A 12199-nucleotide genomic window follows, 5' to 3' on the forward strand; every position below is an offset into this window, starting at 1 on the left:
TCACAATGATGCATTCTTCTGCAGAAAGATAGTGAGAGTCAGAATGTTTGCCAAAAATAGCATTTTGAGGCAGGTTTTCATCTTTAATTTTCAGTGTAAGAAGAAACGAGGGGCCCCGTTCATCTATAGGATAATATATATTCTCCATCTTATGTACAGCATAATGCCGTCAGATACAATGTAAATAACATTTGTATTATATATTCTTTCTCTGTCAGATGCATGCATTTTTAATACAGTGAGCCAAATTGGCCCTGATCGAGTCTATATTCACAGAATACAGTCCATGTGAGGGTTCAGCAGGCATAGCTGGGATGAAGGCGTGCAAACAGAAAAGGCTATGTACTCCATTACTCAAGAGAGTTCATCTCCCTAAAGAAAATTTACTCCCATGAACATGAAATCCCAGCAAGAAAAACAAATAATTTAAATAAACCTTTCTTTTAAAAAGGGAGATTTCCTCCTCAGCACAGTCAGCAGAATGCTCCTCTCTAATCTCACATAAAGGAGAGAGAGAAGTAATGCTATGATCCTCATATTTTCAGCTCCGCCACTATCCACACAGTTGATATTGCGTTGTTGTTGTTGTCACAGCATGTTATAATCCCAGTTCTCCTTTCTCTCCACTTTGTTTCTTCCAGAATCTCCACTCATACACCCAAACTACCCCTGACTCAGACACTGCCTCATGGCGGATCTCTAGCACTCATTAGCTCTAGGGCCGAGGTCTAGAGGTCATAGGTCATGCCAAGGGGATCGAGACAGCACCGTTGGCTCTGCTGCGGCTGCGCATGTTGATGCTGGACTCTGTGAGCTCCTCGCCGTGCTCTTCTGATTTCTTGTCAGCAAGTGTGGCAAGGAAGCGCAGTGTAACGGTATCCCACTCCTCAGGCAGCAGCAGCAACAGGAAGCCGACGCAGATGATGCAGGTCGCGGCTAGACGCACCACGCTGAAGATCACCTCATGCTTCAGCACATCAATAGCTAAATGCAAGAATGTCAGAAAGCAGAAGAAGGATGAGAAAGAATTCACTTGTATGTTCTGCTATCCTACTCATCTTCTTACTGAGAATAATAGCAGCACACCAGTAACATGATGCTTTTCATTTTCATATGAAGTCTTATCATTTTCTTAACCAATAGTTTAAATAATTGGAGAAATGCAGTGCTAGTATTTGTGTTCTGTATCTGTATGTAGTGCTCCAAATATTTCTATATATCTGTGTTTGTATTCGGATTTAAAACAAAGTGCACATGGCATTAACTGGAATTGGTGAGGTTTGTTTTTGCTTTTTCATCGAACAAAAATATCTCTAGAAACATTGGAAAACATCTGTTAATTCTGGTTCTAACAAAATTGTCTCAAATGTAGTTAGTAAGTTTAAAAAAATATATAAACAAGTGACCTCTTTTAAAACCACTATGTGCTTACGACTGCTTATTTTTCCTGCATGCCATTCTAGTTGTGTGCTTTGGGATCCTGTTGCACACCATTTAGTCCTATTTAGATGCCCTACCACCCTTTCTGTCAAAAACAAACAAACCAATATATGAATTATGTAACGACTCCTATTTGAATGTACACGATAAGGATAACAGTTTGGATTTGGATGTGCAGAATAGGATTTGAATGTGCTTTTGAACATGATGTGTGCTTATTCAGCTTAAGTCAGCAGTGTGATGGGGGGCAGTCAACATTTCAATTAACTTGAAATGCGTTTAATGAAGTTGTAGTCAGTGATCAATAGCAAGTCATTTAAGATCATCCGCTCCAACCAGTGTAAAGCACCTCTTCATGAAGCTGGCTTTGTGCACAGGGGCGTTGGTAAGCTGAAATAAGTTTGGGTCTCTTAGTTAAAAAAATTTAATGCTACTGCATCCAAAGACATCCTTTACAATTGTATGCCTCCAACTTTGTAATAACCATTTGGGGAAGAACCACAGAAGAACAGCTCACAAATTATTCATGAAATTCCATCATTGCAACAACTCCACCTAAGGCACTTAAATCATGATGCAACAGAACACAAGGACAACTTAAACCAAGGAACACATTCTAATATCGTAACATGGGCAATTCCTGGAACTTGAGAAATGACTGGATTATAAATATTTCCGGCCCACTTGGCTAATGACTGTAGTAAATGAGGTCTCTGGAGAAATATTTCAGCTTTACTGCATCCTTCCATCAAAAGAATGTAAAAAAAAAAGTATAATTGTACCCCAGCAATGAACATATAAAAATAAAAACTCTGTGATCTCAGTGGTGCCAGAACAAGTAAATAGGGGTCATGTTAGTGTTTTAAAAAGCCTGCCTGAATTGACCTACTGACCTTGGCAGGCTGCTTTGACAGATATGTACCTTCATCAAGCATTTAGTGTCGCTTGGCAACAGATTGTGTTTTTTATGATGAGCACTGCTGCTGGTCAGGATACACACTGCTGATCAGGCTTCTCTCTGATATCTTAAGGAAGGAGAGATGCTGTGGGAGGCTAGCAAATTTGCTGTGTAATGGTTTGGATGCTTTTAGCAGTAGACAGAGTTGGGGAGGATAAATCATAAAAACTCTAATCACTTGAGACATCCTGCTCAGGAGCGTGTATGTGTGTGTGTGTGTGTGTGTGTGTGTGTGTGTGTGTGTGTGTGTGTGTGTATATGTGTATATGAGTGTATGAGTGAGAGAAAGTGAAAAAAGCGACTGAATGTGCTGTACGTACTTAGATAGTAATTTACTGACATTTCCCAACTGAATTACACAGAATGGATTTGAAATGCAATGAGAAAAGTCACACCTGCATTCCCTGGAACGCTGAGTAAAGTCCCAATCGATATGAGGATGGGGTAGGTGAGAACCACGCCTACATTTACTAGAATGTTGAATACTGTAAAACAGCACACACAGAGGAGAGAGTAAGAGAGAGAAAGAGAGAGAGAGAGAGAGAGAGAGAGAGAGAGAGAGAGAGAGAAAGGAGTGAAAATAATTTGTGACACCTCCTTTCAGTGCAAACTCTAAATGTGTGGAGAAAATAATCGATGCTGTCTGCTCCTCTGAGAATTAGTGTTCCACTTCAGTATTAAAAGACAGTAAACAAGTGGATCTCTTACTATCGAGCCTACGCCTGCTGACACATCACATATCGGATAGCGGAGGTGATGAAATGCTACTTCAGAGTGTAATTCGATGATATAAACCCAAAAATTCTCTCAGATAAAGCATTTTCAGCACTCTGAAAAGTTTACTATAGAGTTTAATTTTGTCCTCAGCAAATTCGATATATGGGTCAGTGATGGTGTGTTGATCACTATGTTTATATTTTATTGGTAAGTAAAAAAGTTTGCATCCCCTTAAAACAATCTAAAGAAGACGTAATTATTGCATATGTCAAGATCTTGCTAGTGAGCGAGTTGAGGTCAGAGCTCTATTGAGGCCTCTCAACTTCAGCTACATCTTAGTCAAGCCATGTCTTCATGGACCTTGCCTGTACACAGAAGTGTTGTCATTTGAGAACAGGTTTGTGCCCTGTTTTTTTTAGAAAAGCTCTCAACTGGAATACTATAACAAAGACATTTCATACAATTAAGTGCTTTTAAGAAAGTAGCAACAGATTCGTAGGAAAATCCTGTGCGTGAGTGTAATTTGTCAGCCATCCACATTTTTTTGCCGTATACTGCATATCAGAAGAATTATCTATATCTCCATTTCTGAGTGTTTGTTTACCCATTTCATTATTGTCATTAACAGCTTTTTTCTTAGGGCTGTGGTGGTTAGGAGTCTCAGAGGAAACCCACATAACCACTTTGTGAAGATAGTGGAATATTGAACTTGTAGCTAACTGTTCACTAAGAAAGAAACGTGGTTCTAAACCTGATCACCTCAATTCATTACTAGCAAAAGTAAATACCACTAAATATAATTTCAGTGTTCATGTTTATCCATTATTGTAAAAAACAACAACAAAAAAAAAAACAGATATGTTGAGAAAATGAAACAATGTCTTCAGCTTAACTATATTGTCAACAAAATTGTTTTGAATTTTAAGCTTTAAGAGTATATACATTTATTTTTAAATCTTCTTATTTTCACAATAAAAAAATGCAGCTACACTAAAAGATATGCTAAATAATTGCAGCTATTCAGCCTAAATCATTTTGACCAATCATAATGATCGTGAAAGGGCAGCTCTGAAACATATGAAATGCTTTTCAAAAGCTTCAGTGCCTTTAGAAAGCTGTCTGGATAGAAGTAATAGTTATCAGTTTCAGATCTGAATTGGAGGTTGCGACATTCAAGACAAAAAAATTCTCAAAACACATTTAATAAACACAATATTATTTCATTTTAAAATGTTAAAATGTATTTCTATTTGTTTAACTGGGTGTGTAATATTAATGATTTTGACATTCTTTCAGAAATCATTTGGACCCCCCCTGCATTTAACTAAAAGTTTTAAATGGTTGTGTTTGCTCACCCAGCCACAGGCTGGCCACGCCACACAGGTAACCCCATGGCAAAGAGGACAACGAGCCCCAGTGCTCCACCCTGGTGAAGTAGAGGATGAGGGGCACACAGGAGATGAAAATCAGGTTAAAGAAGCCCATGGTGGAGAAGAAGTGAGCAACTTCTCCCAGGTTGGCACTGCCCAGAAACATCTTAAACAAAACCTGGAGGTGAAGAGATGACATGATCCTAAATATAAGAGACTACTCTGAATATTTTTTCATATATAGTTATGCTAAAAAAGCAATATTACAAACTCCACAAACCTTGTAAAGTGCTGAGGTGGAGGCCGAGCCAACGGCTAAAGCCACACCTATAATTGAGTCTCCATGGAATCCATCAGCATAGGCCATCATGACAATACCTGTGATGGCCATAATAGCAGCTACAATCTAAAAATTCAAAACAGGCAATAAAAGATCCATGATCACTGTAGAGAGTCTCAGTTAAAATCACTGCACCTGTAAAATAGAGAACTAATTTGACATTCAGTAAGGGTGGTGAAAATGTTATTTTACAGTATTAAACATTATTAAAATAAGAAATTACTGCCATTTTGTTATTTATTGAGTAACCATGTAATGTTTTCAAAACCTCTCCTATACTGCACTGTGGATGTGTTGGAGTTTGGGCTCTGCAGGGTACATTAAACTAAAAAAGTTTGAGTTTTGGGGCATTTCTGCTACTCCATTCTTTATATCAGAGCGCTGCATTTGAATCACATGAAACTAGAGATACTGAGCTGACTAGCCAATACCACTATGTCAATACATTCTTATAAAATGTGTATAAACACTTTTCTCTAATGCTTCCTCTATAGTTTTGTGTTGATTTTAATGTACATTTAAATTTATTTTACACATTTTTAAATCTGTTGGCTTTTGGGTCAAAGTCTGTCAGTGTCTTTCTGAACTCTTAAATGTGCAGGTTTAATATATTGGCTTTTCATGAGAGGCACATAGGGTGACTTCATGGTGTTTTCTAACTGATACAAGTAATTGTTTGGTTTAGCGATAATATATTTCCATTTGTTGCACACAAATTGCATAACAAATCTGACTTGTGAGACGGGTTTAAACATACACTTTATTAGAGCTTAACCGATTGATCGGCCGGCCGATTAATCGGGCCGATTTTGGCTTTTTAATTTTTTTACTAATCGTCATTGGCTGATTGTGCTGCAAATTAGGCCGATTATTAGGCATGCATCTGACACGCCAAACCGTGTGAGAGAACATAACTCTCTCATACCAACAGGTGGCAGTAGTGTCCAAAAAGGGAAACCAGGCGCGCTACAACTGTAAACGTCTAAAGCAAGCAGCATTTACACCTGCTGCAATCATTACTAACGGATTCGTCTAACCTTTTTGCATCATATCTGTTAAATTGCAAAGACAAGGACCAGAATGACAACCAGCGTGTTCCGTTTTTTTCACGTCTGCTCATTCGCTAAGCTAATTAGCCAATAAGCCAATTAGTTCTGTTTCTTGCAGACGAGCTCCGCTGCTAATTCGCGGTCTGACAAGTCAAGGATGCGAAAAAAATAACCTTAAGCCGACCGGCGCTCAAAACAACAGTGACATCCCCGACGGCCGACCGTCAGCTTGGTATGGTTCTTAGCATTCGTTCTTAATCTAGCCTTATACAGTATATTCCGCTGGTTAAATATGATGTTGCATTTGGTGAGAGAATGAGAATAAAATTTAGAGAGAATACCATTTAGAGAGAGAATGAGAATAACATTTGGAGAGAGAATGAGAATAACATTTAGAGAGTATAACATTTGGAGAGAGAATGAGGAAATCTTTTTGGAACCATATTGTTAGAGAGCATTCAACTCGCTGTAGTTTAAGATACATGTAGGCTCAGATACCAAAACCTGGTAACAAGTCCAATGATTGGAGAGACTTGTGTTGTTCAATAAATGTTTAATTTAAGCAATTTTCTGTATTACATATTATTTAAGTATTAGATTTTATTAGATGAAGGGGAAAAAGAAACAAATTGGCCAAAATAATCGTCATCATATATCAACCATATCCTGGCAACCTCTACACTCTATGAACTAAAGTATTGGGACACCTCAGTTTTCCAGCCATTTGTGTTTCTTCCCCTAAACTGTTAGCATAAAGTTGGAGGCACACAACTGCAAAGGATATCTTTGACTGCAGTAGCATTACATTTTTCCTTTCAATTGAACTAGAAGACTCAAAACTTTGCCAGCATGACAATGCCTCTGTAAAAAAAGCTCCATGAAAATAACATTTACATGATTTGGAGTGGAAGATCTTAAGTGGAGTGCTATAGTGCTCTGGCCTAAACCCTAATGTACACCTTTGGGATTAATTGAAACGCTGGCTGCACCCCAGGCCTCCTCATCCTACATCAGGACCTGAACTTTACTAATGCCCCAAATCTCCACAAGTACCCTTCAAAATCTAGTGGAACATCTTCCTAGAAGAACAGAGGTTATTATAATTATAAATGGAACATAAATGTGGAATAAATACATTCATAAATCTAATCAAATATGAATCTTATGGCCAGGTGTGCACAAACCTTTGTCTATTTAAGTCACGTCACGTCACGTCAAGTCAAGTGAAGTTTATTTCTATAGCGATTTTCACAACAGACATTGTCTCAAAGCAGATTTACAGAAATCAACAGTTAAGGTGAATGGTGTGCATTTATCCCTGATGAGCAAGCCATGGCGACTGTGGCAAGGAAAAACTCCTTTATTTAGTTTATTTTGTTTTTACAAGATGCCATGACTTTCTGCCTCATACATTATTCTGTGCATTTTTCAATATTTGTAGGTTCATGTAACATATCGCAATGTATCATAAATTTTTTGCTGTCAATTAGAGATATTTAAGAGGTACTAAAGATACAGACCCGCACACCCATGAAGCGGTCTTTGAGCACAATCCAGGACAGGAGGAAGACAAAAGCCTTGTGGCAGCAGTAGAGTGCTGAAACATCTGTGGCTGTAAGTTTCCTCAATGCCAGCACATACAGATAATTAGTCAGCGTCCATAAGATGGAGAAAGGTGCTGTTCTCTTTAGAAACAGCCTCAGTGTCATTCCTTCTTCCCCAAACAATCGACTGCACTCCCTATACAATGAAATAGTAAATATAGTTAGCTATACAATTATACAGTTATAATAAAAAAAAACTGCACCACAGGCACAGGAAACTTGGTGAAAACATACATTAAGATATTGTAAAATATATATATATAAAATATATATATGTAAATGAGACACTAATTTTATTTGCACATAACACTATAGTTGAATATCATTAAAATAAATGTTTTAAATGAATGCCCTTCTTTTTTTTTTTTTTTTTACAACCAATGGGACAATTTTATGTTTGCATACTTTAGGGTAAAATATAAGGGTTTATTTTACCCTAAACTATTCAAAATAAGGTTAGGATAAAATGAGATGACTGTCAAAACTACAAAAGATTTAAAAAAAGCACTTCTAGGTCTTCCAAAAATCTTTTTTTAATTTATTTTTTTATTAACCTGTGAAATGATATGAAAAAAATGTTGGCTCCCTGGGTAATGTGTCACTATAACCCAACAGTAACCCTCAGATTTGTTTAAATAATCTATCAGCATGAATCATTTAGCACTTTATATAAAGGGTTTATAACATTTAAAAGCATTGCATACACCTTTATACGTGCATACAAATGCATGACATTTTTTCACTTACAATTGCAAATCTTTTAATGTTATTAGATGCTTCACAAAGTAATTAGTTTCAGTAAAGAGGAAGAATATAAACTAATGCAAACTTGAAAGCCATTACTAAAAAAAAACACAAACCATGAAGTGGAACAGATATAAGACAGAAGAAAAACAAACAAACAAAAACACAAGTACAATAATAATGTTAATAATGGCAGCACAATATTAATAGTAATAACATTCAATACAACTATCATTTGTTGTGCGGGTGTGCATATGTGTGTGCATGTCTATGTGTGTGTTTATGTGGTTTAGCACTGCACTTGGCCACTAAGGTAAACACATGATGGTGAGATTGCAGGTAAGTATATGAGTGGTGTCCAGACAGAATTGAATTAAGTGGCCATCAAGGCAGACACTTTTCCCATTCATATAAAGTGAATTTAGCAGTGAGAGAGACTGATGGTATTCTTTGATCCAATTCCTCGGGCTAAGTTTTCTTTGTGTATGGGGTAAGAAGTACTCTGCTTCTTTTCTAAGTGATATTAATTCCTGCTGTGTCTCCAAGCAGATGGGGCAGGGTGGATCAGAAGGAGGGTTGTTTGACTAGTGAGTTTTTGGCTTTTTCATGGGTGTGCTCTACTAAAAAAATTACAATTTGATTAATTTGTTTAGTGTAAGGGCACTACAACTATTATTTAGAGCTGATATATAAGTAAACTTGCATTGGAATGATGTTTTATAGCAGGGGTCACCAAACTATGGCTCGCCAGACCAAATACGGCCTGCCCCAACATTTGGCACCAGCATTTGGAGAACAAAGCATCAGGTGACAGAGTTTAAATTCATGAAAATAAACTTTGTTAAGGGTTAAAGTAAAATAAATTTAGTAATTCTATCAGTAAGTGGTCAGTTCTTTTGATCTGAATACTGCCTGTGGGTTGTAGGCTGAATTCCATTAAATAGCTGACACCAAATTCTTTATCTTTTCACTTCCCCTTTATTGCATTCCCAGTTAATCTCATTTTGATAAACTCACCTAAATTTTTGAATGGGTGTTTGCTTTTCTCTTGTGATGGCCACATGGCCAGAGTAGTAGAGAGGAAAGAAGAGGATGTTCCAATTGGTGCTAAACCAGGAGATGAAGAAAGGGCAAGAGAAGGACTTAAAAGTCCACTGCACCACCTGAGTGGTGCCCACCCAGGATGAGGAAACACACAGGACCAACAGCAGGCCGCCGATGACCTTCAGAACTACGTTGGCACAAGTCTGATAGGCGGTGACTTCGCCGCTCGTCTCACTGGCTGGAGTCTCGATGTGGGAGTCCGAACCTTCATCTCCTACAGATTACACAATATTGTCAAATGATTACAACTTGCACCAGTTTTTAACATATTATACTCATTGATTTTTTATTTTTTATTATTATAGACAATAAAGCTCTCAGAAGGGTTAAAAATACAAAAAAGACATGGTAGTTATTAGAAAAAGAAACCTAGAATTGAACCCATTGAGCATTACAAATCTTCAATGCTGAAAAAGCTGCATCTGTCCCTGGTGTCTCTCTGAGCTTGGGAAGGATATACTGATCAATACCTTGCAGTGTCAGTTACCTGCAGGTGAAGCACTAATGGCAGGTAAAAATTGCCTACATGGCACAGTCCAAGCTTACAGTATGTCAAAAATAGCTCCACGGGGTCATGAAGCAGCACCACTACGATCTCAAAATGGAACTTAATAATAAAGGCATAACTGCCAAGTTAACCAGGTCACATATCCTGTTAAACATAAAATTATTCATGTTTATCTGTTCTTCTAATTTTATACAAAAATCTATTGAGTTACTGTAGACTTACTGTCAGACTGGCCATTCTCCAATGACCTCTCTTATCAGCAAGGCATTTCTATGTGCACTCTGTCACTTGCTGGAGGTTTTCTATTCTGATCATTATTGTAAATGTTACCTAAAGCTCGTGAATATTATCTACTCGCATTATTATCTACTGTTCTACTGCCACATGACTGACTGATTGCAAAAATGGTCAGGTGTACCATCTGTAGTAGTGTTATTACTGTTTATTATATATAATGAGAAAGTGAGAACTGTGGAATGTTACACTCTAGGCACACTACATATTTAGATTTAAGAGTTAATATCACCACTGTGTATGAATCAATAGTCTTATCAAATTTAGTCTCCCATTGCATCTGCTGACAATAAAACACTAATTTAAAGTCACTGCACAATCTGAATCAGTTAATAAGTTTCACATAGATCTGCATTTGTTTAATTTAAGAGCTATTATTTTCATTCTGTGTGGTCTATGGTACTGTTTATCAATCTTGGTTGCCAGAGAACCCCCTGTCCTGCACATGTTATTCTTTCCCTTCTTGTAACACACCCACTTCAGTATGGCCTGTTAATGAGGAAGTGGGTTGGGAACCTGTTGTCTATGACAAAAATAGCAAAGCTACTGTAAGGTGTTCAAGCTACAGAAACATTTGTTTGACGCTGGATCTGAAAATAGCACAGTGCCATGTTAAAGTGAGAAATAGCCCACACAAGTGTTTTGAGCTATATGATGTAGCTTCCTGTTGTTTATTTGTTTGCCGAGGATTTTCGTATTTGTGTGGGCGTTTAAATCTTTACTGTTTTCGATGTCTCAACTTAAATAATCTTAAATTATCATTTTGATTTCCTGTATTCTCTACTTTCTGTCGGCTGTGTTACTCTTTTTTTTTGTTAGAAGGGCACTATATTCCCTGTTGTAAAGCAGTGAGTGGAGGCCATTCCCTTCGGAACTGAGAACACACACTACAGTAACCACATTAAGGTACGTAATTTCTCTGATATGGCAAGCATCCAGCTCATTCAGTGTGTGGAGTGTGAAATGTATAATCAGTCTTTTTCCATCGTTAGCGATAATTTTATCTGTGAGAAATGTAAGTAAGTTAGCTCTTTGATGGAGAATCTCCTAGCATTAGAGGAGCACATCCAGAGTCTAAAGAGAATTAGTGAGTGTGAGAACAGTCCAGGTTCTGCAAGGGAAGTCTGGATGCTCTAGGTGGAGTTAGGATAACACCGACTCCGGCATTAGAGCCCTCGCAGTGGGGAGAGTGGGTGATGACTCTGTGACATACTAGCAAAGCTAATGCTAAGGCTCTTTCACAGGAGCACCATTTCTCTCTGCTTCAGGTGTCCAACAGGTTTGCTCTCCTCAGTGAAGCACCCGCTGAGAAACCTGAAAGAGCTCTGTTTATAGGGGCATCAACAGCACAGGTCAAGTAGGTTTTTAATTTCTACCATATATAGCTGATGCAGTACAGAGTGAAATGAGACAATGTTTCTCTAGACCTCTGGTGCTACATTAAACAACATAGAGCTACATCACACAACATAAAGCTACATAACAGAGCAAGGACTAAAGTAAGTGTCGCCACATAAAGTGCATGGTGTGCAACCAGGTGTAAACAGTGCAGACAAAAAACAGTGCAGACAGGCAACACAAGACAATGTGGGACAGATACACAAAACACAGAATACAAAAAAACACCAACCAGTAAACCTATTGTATACTATGATTATACAGTAATGTGCAAAAGAGGACTATAAACAAGAGTGCATTTGTAAACATAAACACAATGTAGTGCAAAAACAGCAGTAGCAGCAGACAAGAGGTGCAAAACAGCATGTAACAGTATAATATGATTAAATATAAATATAATATGGGTGGTGGAATGGATTGAGATGAGTAATTAGTGTGTGTTGAGTTCAGGTGGTAACAGTTCAGTAACACACATTTGAGTGAGTGTGTGTGGGTGCTATGTACAGTTCAGTTCTGTGTGTTGAGGAATCTGATGGCTTGAGGGGAAAAAAACTGTTGCACAGTGTGGATGTGAGACCCGAATGCTTCAGAACCCCTTTCCTGATGGCAGGAGGGTAAAAAGTGGGTGTGAGGGGTGTGTGGGGTCATCCACAATGCTGTTGTTGTTAAATTT

General features: G+C 37.8%; 1 protein-coding gene across 3 annotated transcripts in view; it reads right to left on the minus strand.

Moving 5' to 3' along the window:
* Positions 1-44: 44 nt before the first annotated feature.
* The window catches only part of slc35f4 (solute carrier family 35 member F4), a 34493-nt gene continuing 22338 nt past the window's right edge, over positions 45-12199 (minus strand). For 2 of the 3 annotated variants that reach the window (XM_046856544.1, XM_046856546.1), the window contains exons 2-7: positions 9240-9540; positions 7395-7614; positions 4766-4891; positions 4471-4663; positions 2794-2883; positions 45-984 (exon numbers count right to left, since the gene is read on the minus strand). In XM_046856544.1, the coding sequence (XP_046712500.1) occupies positions 743-984; positions 2794-2883; positions 4471-4663; positions 4766-4891; positions 7395-7614; positions 9240-9540 (1172 nt within the window). In that variant the 3' untranslated portion in view covers positions 45-742. The remainder of the gene's footprint in view (positions 985-2793; positions 2884-4470; positions 4664-4765; positions 4892-7394; positions 7615-9239; positions 9541-12199) is intronic. The other variant, XM_046856545.1, reaches the window with a different exon arrangement.

This window comes from Silurus meridionalis, chromosome 8 (assembly GCF_014805685.1).
Source record: "Silurus meridionalis isolate SWU-2019-XX chromosome 8, ASM1480568v1, whole genome shotgun sequence".
Classification (NCBI taxonomy): domain Eukaryota; kingdom Metazoa; phylum Chordata; class Actinopteri; order Siluriformes; family Siluridae; genus Silurus; species Silurus meridionalis.